At 45.0% G+C, this 15,196-nt stretch overlaps 1 protein-coding gene across 2 annotated transcripts in view; it reads left to right on the top strand.

Annotated features, from left to right (window-relative positions):
* TRIO (trio Rho guanine nucleotide exchange factor) overlaps window positions 1-15,196 on the top strand; it is a 254,473-nt gene that overhangs the window by 64,550 nt on the left and 174,727 nt on the right. For both annotated transcript variants that reach the window (XM_086740366.1, XM_086740365.1), the window contains exon 2: window positions 12,860-12,934. In XM_086740366.1, coding sequence (XP_086596492.1) covers window positions 12,860-12,934 — 75 coding nt within the window. The remainder of the gene's footprint in view (window positions 1-12,859; window positions 12,935-15,196) is intronic.

Here is a 15,196-nt window from a genome sequence, read left to right as displayed (position 1 = left end):
ACATTCTTAAGGCAGCTCTTCAACAAGTTTTGCAGTACACACCTGAGGTAGCTAGTCTTCTGGTAACTGCTCGCTCTTAACTGAGGAATAGAGTATGTAAGCTTCCAAGAAAAGGATGATCACTCAGTCAGTGAGTTTGATCTTGACTGAGTATTTGCTGTCAACTACACTGGTACCTTTTCTTGTCCCACATCCCTCTGTATGACATTGTGCTCCTGCCATAATTTACGTTCAGGAGAGGTGCGTCCTGCTGTTGGGAGAAGCCACAGAGCTGTTAAAAATGGTGAGAGAGAACCCCTTACGCTTAGCAAAAAAGACAAAACCTGAAAGTGGCTTAAAAATCTAGTAACCTTCTAATGAATCTAATTTTCTTACTTTGAGGCAATTTCTAAGTTGTCCACTTATGTGAGGTCCCGGTTGCCATGCGGTAGCACTGCGTACCAGCTCCCTACTGACATGGTGCAATTCCCTGCACCAGGCATGAAGAGTTGCATAGGTTGCAAAACAAAACAGGAAGAGGAGGGACATTTCTGTGAGCTGTTGTGATTAAAGTGAGAGTTTAAGGTGTAATGTTTCCTGATGAGTGGATCTTGAGCCTGATCAGAGCTGAAGGGAGTCAAAAGCGTACTTGTGTCATGCTCCTGGAAATGCTTTGTGTTCAGGACTGGGTTCTTAATGTTAAATGAATAGCTGTTAGCTACAACAAATACTTTGCTTAAGCTAGTGACTACAGCTGCTGGAACAACACTGAAATCCTGCCCCTTTGGTTATGTGCCTCTAAGTTGTGTCCTTGCTGAAGTCACCTGGAGGCTTTAGAATCTCGACTGAGAGAAAGAGAATGAAAAAATGATGGATGCCAAGGTTACTAATGTTGCCCAGTGATCTGTATGTCATTTTAAAAAACCTGCTGATAGTTCCTCATTTTCTGCTAAACAGATGTGTAGTCCTAAAGATGTCATGACAGGCATGCTTAGTGTTCCTGAGATGAACTGCCATTACGCCTTTTGAAACTGGTCATCTGCAAGCTCACGAAGCTTCAGAAAAGAGGAAAAATTTGCAGTCTTTGCTGAAGTATCTCTGAATTCTCTTGCTTTGTTGCAATTTGAAAGATGGTGTGAGATTGCTGAGCAGCGATGAATATAGGCAATGTCTATAATGGGAAGTGATAACAGTGCAGTTGGTGAATTGACAGCTGAGTGCTCTTTCTTAAGAATCGTTTACTTGCGTACAAAAGTATGAATTTATAGTTAAGCCTACCATAAAATGGAAATTGGCACTTAAAATACTTGAGTTAAAATAAAGAAAAACTATCAGTAATCCCATATATGCACTAACTTTAGTTACCTTTTGCTTCCCTTTGCCAGCCCTTTGGGTTGTATTCTCAGTTAGGGCTGGTTTGTTCTTGCCATTTTCTGCTTTATGGAAGTTCAGTTTTCTTTCTCACCTTTACGTCGGTAGTCTGATTTCATTTGTAAACCCAAAAACTTGTGGAGTACAGCAATAATTTTTTTCCAAATCTGATTGAAGGGAAGAATCAAATGGTGCTACTGACTTAATCTGTACCGATTTCTAGGTAGTAACTTCAGCGTAAGGATGTAAAGGGCTTCACAGTGGCTGTTTGTGAATCTCCTCATGTCTTGTTTAAAATTATTTTTCATGGAATACCATCTTTAGAAATTTGTCCATTATCCTATTTTAAAAACCTTTCCGTGGCAAAATGGGAGAATAGGAACCTGTTTTGTGCCCTCTTTGTCTTTCAAGACACTTGAAGAACATGGGAGGTAGTGTATAAATTAACTTGCAGCTGTGGTTTATCATATACAGTTGTTAACTGATAAGCAAATTTGAATAAATCTATAAATTTCCAGGATTTAAAATCAATGTCATCATCTTGTGATATGAGGGAGGAAAAAGGCCAAATAATGAAACCTGACAATAATGCACTAACTTTATTACATTTGAGCTTCTTCATTCCTTCTTTTGTTTTCTTTTTTTTTTTTTTTTGCCTTTTTACTTAATTAACTAGAAGGCATTTTGTCTAGAAATGTAGCTAGGATGGTGTTCCAATGGAAGGGAGAAATAGCTCAGATTTCAGAGCTGTGTAGTTGGTACCGTTCATGCTGTGAGTTAGAGGAAATCCTAAAGACAGCAACGTCTTGGATTCTTTTTACTTACATGTTGACTGGCTATAGTTTTTTAGCTTTTCTGTTCCAAGACAAAACTTAATCAACATGAAGGGACCAGTAGATGCAAGGATTTGTGTAGAATGGTTTGCAGTTATTTCTGCTTCCTAGAGGCAGGAAGTTGCTGCTTGGCTAGGAAACAGACTCTTCCCCACCCATAGAAGCTATTTTATCTCTCATCTTCTTCCAACTATTTCTTTGCTAACAAATCTAAATCAATGTGATTATTACTTAACTCCCTGATTACCTGAACTGCAGCATTAGTGTAGCAGTTCTGAATGCCCACCACCCCAGTTTCTATGTGGGGTTTTTCCTTCCTGTAGAACTTAGCGTAGCACATGGATTTTTGAGCCAGAGGCCTATCAGAGCAGGTCTTTTGAAATGAAGAGAGTACTCTGTTGGAAAATAATTCACTGAAAGAGATTTCTTTGGTTTGGGATGGGATTTCTGTCAAAGAGGAGATGGGGATTAGAAGGCTGATGCAGGAGGGAGCAGCCGGGCAGATAAGGCCCTTGCGTACCGTCAATGACATGACGCACTGAGTCACTCTTCTGAAGTCTGAAGAGAGTGTAAAGCATCAATGTATTCTGGGTTGAATCTGGGTTTTTTGTTTGCACCTGTAAAAAGATCTTGGTTTTTTTGTTGCAAAGTGAGAAGCAGTTGCCTTCTCAGGTGTTAAGTTGTCAGGATGAGAGGGTTCCTTTTTTTGTGTGTTTTTTTTTCAAGCCATGTTTCAGGAAAGTTTCAAGTCAGTTGTGTGTGACAACAACGGATGAGTGCTTCATCAGCCTCTTATCAAAAAGATGCTTCTCTTAGCCTCAATTTCTGAGTCTTTTTGCTGTCTTAATTTCTGTTTCTATAATTTATATTTATTGCCATAACTGAATAACACACATCACTGAAGATACGTTCAAAGTAACAAAGACTTCTATGTTCCTGGGGCAGCAATGTACCTTTGGGGAAGCATCTCTGGGATTTGTAATCAAATTGTTAGCTTAAAAGATGTGCTTAAGGCAATTTTGTCTGCTCCCTTTAATTGTGTGCCTGGCTAGCTACTGATCATTGCAGTGCAAGATGATTAACAAGGGTTACCTGGCTTCCTGTGTCTGAAGGATGCCTCAGCCTTAGACTGGTACAGCATTTGTCTTGGATGTGCGAACTACCACACAGGGTACCCCGTTTCTGTTACTGCTCTAAAGGTGACTTGCTCACTGTATTTCAGTGCCTGTGTTGAAGTTTCAGCAGGTTGGGTACCCAGGGGAGCAGCAGAGTTACAGGAACGATGAGATTTCCAGGCAAAACCCCTTTATGCAGGGTTACTCTCCTGGGCAGGTGGATGTGTGGCTCTGCGACCAGGTCTTTGCCATGAGACTTCAGATTGCTTGCAGCCCAAGTGAGAGGGAGCTGTCCTGGCCATTTGGGTAGAGGGTTCTCAGAAACCTCCTGGGGTGGGGGGGGGTGTCATACCTTGAGCCAGGAATGCTGTCTTTTCATGGGTCTTTCAGCTCAGATAAATTAAAACATTGCAGGAAAATGTCTTGGCTTCATGTAGCATGAGAAAAAGGATTAGTACAGACAGCTTGGTTTGTTAAATTTGGCTGGTTGATGGTGTCTTCTGGCTCTGAAGTTGTGGAGACAAAGGGGAAGTGGTGTGTTTGTGGGAGAGACTTCTTAATTTTCCAGTGTACACATCTGTATAGAAAGTATAGGTGTCTTTCATAGAATCAATGAACAGTTAGGGTTGGGAGGAATGTTTAAAGGTCATCTAATCCAATTCCCCTGCGAGGAACAGGGACATCTCCAACTTGATGAGGTTGCTCAGAGCCCTGTCCAACCTGGCCTTGAATGTTCCCAGGGATGGGGCATTCACCACCTCTCCGGGCAACCTGTTCCAGTGCTTCACTATTCTCGTCGTTAAAAATTTCTTCCTTGTACTGAGTCTGAATCTAACTCCCTTTATTTTAAAACCATTACCCCTTGTCCTGTTGCAACAGGTCCTGCTGAAAAGTTTCTCCCCATCTTTCCTATAGGCCCCCCTGAGGTACTGGAAGTACCTGCAGTAAAAGAGAACAAGAAATCCTTTTACAAATATATCAGTGGTAAGAGAAGAAATAAGGAGCATTTACACCCTTTACTTGATGCAGCGGGGAATGTGATCACTGAGGATAAGGAGAAGGCTGAGGTCCTCAACGCCTTCTTTACTTCTGCCTTTAATAGGCAGATCAGTTATCCTCAGGGCACTTTATGCCCTAATCTGGAAGTCTGGGATGCCAGGCCGAGTACACCCCCTGTGGTACAGGTGGAGACAGTTAGAGAGCTCCTTCTCCATCTGGACTGCCACAAGTCCATGGGACCGGACGGGCTCCATCCTAGGGTGCTAAGGGAGTTGGCGGGGGTGATTGCCGAGCCACTCTCGGCCATCTACCAGCGGTCCTGGTTATCTGGGGAGGTCCCGGAGGACTGGAGGCTTGCCGATGGGACTCCCATCTACAAGAAGGGCCGTAAGGAGGATCCGGGGAACTACAGGCCTGTCAGCCTGACCTCAGTACCTGGGAAAGTTATGGAGCAAATCATCTTGGGTGAGATCACTCGGCATATGAGTGGCATCCAGGGGATCAGGCCCAGCCAGCACGGGTTCACGAAAGGCAGGTCGTGCTTGACCAACCTCATTTCCTTTTACGACTGGGTGACCAGACTGGTGGATGAAGGAAAGGCTGTTGATGTGGTCTACCTGGACTTCAGCAAGGCCTTTGACACGGTCTCTCACAGTATTCTCCTAGGGAAACTGGCTGCCTGTGGACTGGGTAGGTATACCCTTCTTTGGATAAAGAATTGGCTAGGGGGCCGTGCCCAGCGGGTGGTGGTTAATGGAGTCAAGTCCAGCTGGCAGCCTGTTACAAGTGGTGTCCCCCAGGGGTCGGTACTTGGGCCCATCTTGTTCAATATCTTTACTGATGACCTAGACGAGGGGATTGAGTGTACCCTCAGTAAGTTTGCAGATGACACCAAGTTGGGTGGCGGTGTTGATCTGCCTGAGGGTAGGGAGGCCCTTCAGAGGGATCTGGATAGGCTGGATCACTGGGCTGAGCTGAATGGCATGAGGTTCAACAAGGCCAAGTGTCGGGTCCTGCACTTTGGCCACAATAACCCCATGCAGCGCTATAGGCTTGGAGCTGAGTGGCTGGAGGACTGTGAAGAGGAAAGGGACCTGGGGGTGTTGGTTGATGCTCAGCTGAACATGAGCCGACAGTGTGCCCAGGTGGCCAAGAGGGCCAACGGCATCCTGGCCTGCATTAGAAATAGTGTGGCCAGCAGGAGCAGGGAGGTAATCATCTCCCTGTATTCGGCACTGGTGAGGCCGCACCTTGAGTATTGTGTTCAGTTTTGGGCCCCTCACTACAAGAAAGACATTGAAGCCCTGGAACGTGTCCAGAGAAGGGCAACAAAGCTGGTGAGGGGTCTGAAGCACAAGTCTTATGAGGAGCGGCTGAGAGAGTTGGGATTGTTTAGTCTGGAGAAGAGGAGGCTCAGGGGAGACCTCATTGCACTCTATAGCTTCCTGAAGGCAGGTTGTGATGAACAGGGGTTTGGCCTCTTCTTCCAGGCAACAAGCAGGACCCGAGGAAATGGCCACAAGTTGTACCAGAGGAGGTTTAGATTGGACTTGAGGAAAAACTTTTTCTCTCAAAGAGTGGTAAGGCACTGGAACGGCCTGCCCAGGGAGGTGGTGGAGTCTCCGTCCCTGGCAGTGTTCAAGAGGCGGCTTGATGAGAAGCTACAGGATATGGTTTAGTAGCTGTGGCAGCAATGGTAGTGGGAAGACGGTTGGACTAGATGATCTTATAGGTCCCATCCAACCATGTGATTCTATGATTCTATGATTCTATGGAAGGCTACTATAAGGTCTCCCCGGAGCCTCCTCTTCTCCAGGCTGAACAGCCCCAGCTCTTTCACCCTGTCCTCATAGGGGAAGTGCTTCAGCCCTCTGATCATCTTCATGGCCCTCCTCTGGGCTTGCTCCAACTGGTCCATGTCCTTCTTATGTTGGGGGCTCCAGAACTGGACGCAATACTCCAGGTGGGGTCTCACCAGAGCAGAGTAGAGGGGCAGAATCACCTCCCTCGACCTGCTGGCCATGCTCCTTTTGATGCAGCCCAGGATGTGGTTGGCTTTCTGAGTTGTAAGCACATATTCACAGAATCATAGAATCACAGAATGGTTAGGGTTGGAAGGGACCTTCAAAGGTCATCTACTCCAACCCCCCCCTGCAAGAACCAGGGACATCCCCAACTTGATCAGGTTGCCCAGAGCCTCATCCACCCTGGCCTTGAACGTTTCCAGGGATAGGTCTTCCACCACCTTTCTGGGCAACCTGTTCCAGTGTTCTATAACTCACATTGTAAAAATTTTTTTCCTAATTTCCAATCTAAATCTGCCGCCCTCTATTTTAAAACCATTACCCCTCATCCTATCGCAACAGGCCCTACTGAACAGCCCCTCCCCATCTTTCTTGTAGGCCCCCTTGAGGTACTGGAAGAAGTTGCTGGTTCATGTTGAGCTTTTCATTCACTGGTACCCCCAGGTCTTTCTCAGCAGGGCTGCTCTCAATCCCTTCATCCCCCAGCCTGTGTTGATACTGGGGGTTGTCCCCGACCGGGTGCAGGATCTTGCACTTAGTCTTATTGAACCTCATGAGGTTTGCACAAGCCCACTTCTCGAGCTTGTCCAGGTTCCTCTGGATGGCATCCTGTCCCTTGTGTGTTGACCGCACCACTCAGCTTGGTGTTGTCTACAGACTTGCTGCGGGTGCTCTCAATCCCACTATGTCATTGATGAAGATATTAGATGGTACTGGTCCCAATGTGGACCTTTGAGGGACACCACTTGTCACCGATCTCCATCTGGACATTGACCGCTACCCTCTGTATGCGACCACCCAACCAATTCCTCATCCACTGAATAGTCCACCCATCAAATCCACATCTCTTCGATGTAGAGAGACTGATGTTGTGGGGGACCGTGTCAAAGGCCTTACAGAAATCCAGGTAGACAACGTCCATAGCTCTTCCCAACTTTCTTTTGCTTCTTTCATGTTTACGTGTTTTAAAGATATTTAGTTGTGTGACACAGTGCTTCAGTAGCTGCTCTGTGATACCGGCCTGATTTGTTAGAGGGCTGTATTGCTGTAGCTCAGGGGATTGTGCAGTTTTGAAAGCTTCACTGGGGGGCGGGGAGGATCTCTTAAATTGAAATGGGCTGCATAGTTGTGTGTTACTTAATTTACTACAGTTGAATATTAATTAGCATAATTTGAGGTTCTTCCCTCTTGGCTGGTAGTTAGGGAACAGCGACTGTATGATGTACGAGACGAGGGGGGGGCACACTCTGCCTCTTAAAATGTGAAGCTGTACCATGAGTATTCCTGTCAGTTATTGACAATAGCAGGGGTGGGTTTGCAATTACCTTTAAAGGACACTGGCGTAGGGTGTATTAGGATGAAAAACCCCACACTTTCTGAAATAAAAATGCCGGCTTGGGTTAACTGAGTAGTCACAGGACGAGCGCAGCGATGTCGCGCAGGGTGTCGGCAGGGAAGCGCGGCGCGGGCGCGGGAACGAAGGCCGGTTTGCGGGCCGCGCGGGCTGGGGCCGCTCCCGGGCCCGCTGTTCGCGGGGGGGCCACGGGGCGGTGGCGGGCGCTGCGGGCCGGGGTGACGTCACCGCCGGGAACACGTGACGCCGCCGGCTGGCGCGGGGGCGCTGGGCCGGGGAGGGAGGGGTCGGTGCGGATATGTAGGGCGTTTCGTTTGGGTGCCGTGAATGCCTTTTAATTTTCTTTATTTCTTTTTTCTTTTCTTTTCTTTTCTTTTTTTTTTTTAAACAAATCCTCATAATCCGAAGCGTTTTGTGGTGTAGAGGCTTTAAAAAAGGGGAGGCGGGCACACATCCACCACCAGCCCTTAAGACCTGTGTACATTGCTTTTTTTTTTTTTTTGCTTTATTATCGCTCTGTTGGAAATAAAAACGTGATACATTCTTGCCGTATTCGCCCTCTCTGCTCCCCAGCATTCTTTCGTCAGCGGTGAATCCCCGCAGCAGTTACAGTTGAGCTGTAACGCAGCAGAACTGGCATAAAACCAGGCCGCTGGCAGCAGCGGGAATACGATAATCCCAGGCAGCGAGCCCTAGGGATGCGCAGATGCAGCGCGCGAGCCGAGCGCTAACGTGTTTGCTGGGATGTTTACCTTGAGCAGCCCCTTTGCAGTCGTAGGAACGTTAGCGAGGCGCTCCTCGCTTCTTACGTGCCGCAGGCGAAGCAAAACGCGCGGCTGCTGCGCGTCGTCTGAGGTGGAGTAGTTTAAGGGTTGTAGGAGTCTGAGCAAACGAGTTGCGGTATCATCAGCGTCTTGGGTAATTTGGAGCTGAGCTTAGCCGGCAAGGTACAGCACTAGTTTCTGCATGCTTTTTAGGTGAGGAGAAAGTGTTTTCTACCTCTAAATTTACTGTAAAGAAAAGGAATCACTGTGGTTGATAGGAAAGCTGAGCGTGCTAAATTGGCATTAAATTTGTGGTGGGTAGCTCAAAGCACGTTAAAAAAAAAAAAAAATTAACTCTGGAACTGTGCCTGTAAGCCTTAACAGTCAACTGAAGCCCAGATATTTGAGGTGGAAAAAGGTATTTGCTGTCTCTTTATATCTGTCATTTAAGCCCAAAGTTTTCTTAAACTTTTGTTTAAAGCCTTAGCCCCTACTAAATGAAAACTTAGTAGAAAGAAAACTGTAGGCAGTTTCAGTAAAAAGCTGATAGCCCATAGCCGGTACTCTGGGGGAAGGACGAATGCAAAGAGGTTCCTTTGGAGCTGACTTAGAGCCCTGAGAGTCTCCGCGCAAGGATGAAAGAAATAACTGTGTCTGTCCACTGCTTTGTTGGTCTGGAGTTGCTGTGTAGTTGCAAAGTATTGTCGAAAACCTCCATACAGTGTGGTTACCTGAGGAACCAGTTTTCCTTGTCTACCCTTTCTGAGAATGTGTATTGATTTTTTTTTTTTATTTGTTTGTGGTTTATGGTGTTCATGGAAAAATAGGGAACTAGCCAATAGGTGGAAGAGGATTTGTTTAGGTTTTTTTTTTCTGTGGGTGCCAAGACAATGTCCTGGTTGAACGCTCCAGTTATAATGAACTAGAGGAACCCATTGCTGACAGATGTTTGTCCAAATGCATTTTAAAAAAATCTCCAGTGATGGATAGTCTTCCACGTGCAATCCCGTGTGCTGGTTCATGGATTTTTCCTGTACAAGACCTCCTACCATCTAAAGTGAACCCCTCACTCTAATTCTAGGCACCACTAGATTTGTGTTTTGAGGACTGCTGCCACGGCTTCCCTCAGTTCTTCAGACTAAACAGTGTCATTTGGTTTAGTCCTTCATAGCTCATGATGTGTAAACGCCTGGCTGTCTTTGTCCCTTGGGTGTTCTGTTTGCTGTGTCCTGGGTCTGTTTTGAAGGGTAGTGCCCGTAACGAGATACTGTAGTGGCACAGAAGTCTCAGTATTGCTGACTGGAATGGAAAACCTGTGATGTAATTTACATATATGATGCCCTTATTTACAAATCTTAAGGTTATTTGACAACACCAGTATCATACCTTCAGATTTTAGCTCTGAAGTACACAGCTCTTTTGTTAATGCTTAGAAGATGTGAAGAAGATATGAAACCAGAGGATATGGAATGTTTGGATATTTTTGAGGAGGAAGAGAAATGATGGCCTCTCTGCTGGGCGTCAATGATAGCTTCTCCTGCCGTCTCTAGGGGGATTGTGGCCCTTTTGCACAGAGGAAAACAATATATTTTAGAAAAGACTGCCACATGTACACCAGAGCTTGCTCTTGTAAGATTTTCCTGAAACTGTAAATAATTAGGAAGTTTATTTTACCTTCTAAATAGCTCAAAGTGTTGCTTTTGAAGAATATAACTACTGTGTTGTAGCAGGCTTTTGAGGCTATCTTACTTAACAGCACTTCTGGGCTTCAACAGTAACAGAGAAGTAAATGCTTCCCACTTAACCCAGAAGAGGTACTTTCTTCAGGAATTTGATTTTTTGTAAAAAGCACACGAATCCAAAGAGCCTGGGAAGGATCATACAGACAGTTAGTTGAAGTGTGGGTACAAAACCACTGAATTTTTTTAAGATGAACAGGATTGGCCCAAAAGGGGCCAATTCTGTATAGTGCAGGTCAATATGGAATATAAGGTCATAAATAAAATGCTTCCTAAATCTCCCTTATTAAAGAAGGGAGAAGCTTAGAATCTGGCCACAGAAGTGTTGTGGAAGTAGAGAGGCAGGACAAGCTGGTGATGTGCTGCTTTGCAACATTGACTGTAATCGCTCACCTTGGGGACCGTTTCGGACTCCATGGATGTATGGAGTTAACTGCCCATTGTACTCGAAGAGCAGGTTCGGGATCATCTAAGGAACCTGAAGGTGCACAAGTCCATGGGTCCTGATGAGATCCATCCGTGGGTCCTCAGGGAACTGGCGGATGAAGTTGCCAAGCCACTGGCTATCGTATTTGAGAAGTCGTGGCGGTCTGGTGAGGTCCCGGATGACTGGAAGAGAGGGAACATAACCCCCATTTTTAAAAAGGGGAATAAGGAAGACCTAGGTAACTACAGGCCGGTCAGCCTCACCTCTGTGCCTGGCAAGGTCATGGAGCAGATTCTCCTGGAAACCATGCTAAGGCACATGGAGAGCAAGGAGGTGGTTGGTGACAGCCAACATGGCTTCACCAAGGGCAGATCGTGCCTGACCAATTTGGTGGCCTTCTATGATGGGGTGACGGCATCGGTGGACAAGGGACGAGCAACTGACATCATCTACCTGGACTTGTGCAAAGCTTTTGACACTGTCCCATATGACATCCTTCGCTCTAAACTAGAGAGACATGGGTTTGATGGACGGACCACTCGGTGGATAAGGAGTTGGCTGGATGGCCGCACTCAGAGAGTGGTGGTCAACGGCTCAATGTCCATGTGGAGACCGGTCACGAGTGGCGTCCCTCAGGGGTCCGTGTTGGGCCCGGCCCTGTTCAACATCTTTGTCGGCGACATGGACAGTGGGATAGAGTGCACCCTCAGCAAGTTCACTGATGCCACCAAGTTGTGTGGTGCGTTTGAAACGCTGGAAGGGAGGGATGCCATCCAGAGTGACCTTGACAGGCTGGAGAGGTGGGCCCGTGCCAACCTCATGAAGTTCAACCAGGCCAAGTGCAAGGTCCTGCACCTGGGTCACGGCAATCCCAGGCACCAATACAGGCTAGGCGGGGAATGGATTGAGAGCAGCCCTGAGGAGGACTTGGGAGTGCTGGTGGATGAGAAGCTTAACATGAGCCGGCAATGCGCCCTTGTGGCCCAGAAGGCCAACCGCATCCTGGGCTGCATCAAGAGGAGCATGGCCAGCAGGTCGAGGGAGGTGATTTTCCCCCTCTACTCTGCCCTGGTGAGACCCCACCTGGAGTACTGCGTCCAGTTCTGGAGCCCCCAACACAAGAAGGACATGGACCAGTTGGAGAAGGTCCAGAGGAGGGCCATGAAGATGATAAAAGGGCTGGAGCCCCTCTCCTATGAGGACAGGCTGAGAGAGTTTGGGCTGTTCAGCCTGGAGAAGAGGAGGCTCCGGGGAGACCTGATAGCGGTCTTCCAGTACCTCAAGGGGGCCTACAAGAAAGATGGGAAAAGGCTGTTTAGTAGGGCCTGTTGCGATAGGATGAGAGGTAATGGTTTTAAAATAGAGGGGGGTAGATTTAGATTAGAAATTAGGAAAAAATTTTTTACGATGCGAGTTATAGAACATTGGAACAGGTTGCCCAGAGAGGTGGTGGAGGCCCCATCTCTGGAAACGTTCAAGGCCAGGCTGGATGAGGCTCTGAGCAACCTGATCTAGTCAGGGATGTCCCTGTTCCTTGCAGGGGGGTTGGACTAGATGACCTTTGAAGGTCCCTTCCAACCCTAACCATTCTATGATTCTATGATTCTAAGATGACAAAATGTGCTCCCTGCTAGAAGATGTTTTTCCTGTCAGGCAGCAGAAAAGACACAGTTGAGAGCTTTCTCTCCCACTTCTGCTTACAGAAGTGATATAAGGGAAACTGCATGTAAATAGTGTTGGGGTTTTTGGTGAGTCTTTTTGTGTGGTGTTTTTTTTGGATTTGGGAATTTTGAGGGGTGGTGTTTTTTTTTTTTTTTTTTTTTTTTGGTTGGGTTGGTTTTTTTGACTGGTAATTGCTTTAAAGGTGCCTGCTTTTATTAGCTTGATACTACTCATCTCTGCTGGAACAAAAAGTGAAAGTGGGATTTGAAATTCCTGAAAGCAGCAGGATCCAACCAATAGTTCTTATTTACTGATCAGAAAGGCTAATTCCAGTATCCTGTTTTCTGCCAGGGTTTGTTAACAGAGCATGCTATCTTGTGGTAAGCTGGTCAAAGCGATGGCTTGTTCATTAATATATTTTAAAAATTTAATTTATTTTTTGCAACCTTTTACTGTAAGGTTATCTTAATTCTTGTAATCATAACATTCAGATTTTATTTCAAAGGTAAATGTTATACAGTGTATTCATTAAACGTAGAAGCTGAGCTTATCTGGATTTCTGACTAATTACCTTATCTTTTCCTTTTTTCAGGGTTTCGCAAAAATGATGAAATGAAGGCTATGGAAGTATTGCCAATTTTAAAGGAAAAAGTTGCATACCTTTCAGGTACAGTTATTTTCTTGTTGCGGAATGAATAACTGTGGTGTTATTCACATGTAACTTGTGTTTTAAATACTTTAAATGTCATTACAAAAGTTGTGGAAAGCTAGGGTAGCACCTGTTCCTGTTGTGTATCCCAAACAAAAGATGACAGTTGTCAAAAAGATCAATAATAAAGAAGGTGCGTGTTTCGTTGAATATGGAACATGCCACTTTTTGTTATCCCAGTCATGTCCTGTCGTCATGTGTGTTGTCCTGTCTCCCCCCTCCCCCCTCCCTCAATAGCAGTATTTGGAACAACCTGCTGTGCCGTAGTCAAATTCCTTCTTGTCTTTTGGGTTTTTCTACTCAAGATTTTTACAGAGGTGGCTTTGTTACTAGCCCACTTGAAGCAATGGAGAAATACCTGTTGCAGAAGTGAAATTGCAGAGCATGTCCTTTGAAGCACACTTGGTATCTTCATAATGAAATGACTTAACATCTTATTTTAGCTATCTCTAGCATACACCTTGAAGTTGGTTGGTTACTTAATGAGGAATAGCAGAGGATTTAATAGTGAGGTTTAAATGAATGAATATGAAAACATATTCTATAACTTGATAAGTAACTTGACTTGATGGAACAATGGCTGAGGTGCATGTTTTTCTGAACTGTACTTTGGATGTGACTTTCTAAAGTAAGTATTTCTAAATCTGTTTGGATTAAAAATAATCATTCTCCTTGCCATAATCTTAGTGTCAAATTTAGAGGACAGTCTCATATTTGAAAGGAGATTGTTTTTTTGATAAGTAATTTGTCAAGAACTCTAAAAATAAAGCTCTTTATATGTAAATATGAAAACATACAAAATGATGCCTGAAGTTGCACTCTAGAGATTTTCTGTGCATGGATGCTGATGCTTGCAAGTATAGTGTGTAGTTCACAGTACTTCATCTCTGCCCACTCTGCTGCCTAGAGGTGTAAAGCAACCTGGCAACTCTAATGAATGATACAACAGACTGCCCAGAGCCAGTTTCCCTGGTAGTGTGGAACTCCCAGTTCTTCTGCTTATGAATTGTAGTGGTAGTGAAGACTTGCTTAAAACTGTATTTTCAGTGGGAAAGGAAAAAAAGAGAGTTAAGCACAATATTTCAGTCCCTCATTACTCTTTATGGGACCTTGCTTTATGGCACTTAATGAAAACATAGTTTCCGTTCCAAAGGCTCTGAATTTCCAGGTTGTCCAGAGCTTAGTTTGAACGCCTTATAAGGGGTCTGAAAGATGATAAATGTTCTCTGATGTTAACTTGTGAGCATATGGCATTCTCAAAAGGTATTGATTCAGTTAAAGTGAAGTGGGCCAAATGAAAGTTGAGAATAAATTTAAGGGAAGATGATGTATTGTGAACCAGAGCAGATGAGGTCCAGGCAGGAAGAAGTGGTTACCAACTAGCCTGTGTGAAGGTAGCCACTTCTGATAGAAGAATGGAGCAAACAGCTGTGGACAGCAAGACTGGAACTGATCTACCAAAACCTGTCGTTTCACATTGCCATTGCAAGTGGGACTCAAATTAAATGAGATACGTTAGTAGTGCAAGTGACTTAAAAAAACCCCAGCCAAACAATAACAACCCACAACAAAACAACCAACCTACCCTGCCACCAACAAAACTGCCACCACCATTAGAGCTTAACTGTTGTGGAACTGGAACTGTCAAGATTTATACCTAGGGGTACAAAGGTGAGGAAGATTGTTGGATCACTGACTGAGGGCCTTTCAATGTACGTATTTTTTTTTTTTTTTTTCTTCAGAAGTATAACTTTTGATCAAGTACCTAATATTTTAAGTACAATAATTGCTTACAGTCTGTAGGAAGAATTTACTGTACTGACTTACATGAAGAGAAGCATTTTCTTCTAAGGTGCAGTTGTCTTGGTTTGTGTGAGGAGCAGCATTTGTTAACTTGTCCTGCTTTTCAAACATACCATAAAAGCCCACTGTACAGCTTCACTTAAGTACTTTGAGACTAGGTAAAAAGGCATTTCCTGAAAAAAAAAAACAAAACTGCACTACTCAGCCTGTTGGATTTTGGTGCCATTTGGAGACCATTGACAAGACTGCTGTCAGTGATGTGCACCAGACAGAAGTGATTCATGTTGAGTGACTCACGTGAGTTGATAAGCTACTCGTATGACATGTCTTGGCATAAACAAAGAGAAAGTATCTCAGTACTGTGGAGGGTTTATATAGAAGAAAGGGGGTAAAAATGGAAGTCTCACTGATGATAGT

Source organism: Chlamydotis macqueenii, chromosome 2, assembly GCF_036417535.1.
Source record: "Chlamydotis macqueenii isolate bChlMac1 chromosome 2, bChlMac1.mat, whole genome shotgun sequence".
NCBI classification, from domain to species: Eukaryota; Metazoa; Chordata; class Aves; order Otidiformes; family Otididae; genus Chlamydotis; species Chlamydotis macqueenii.
The sequence above is the reverse complement of the archived record's forward strand: the minus strand, read 5'-3'. Positions and strand labels throughout refer to the sequence as shown.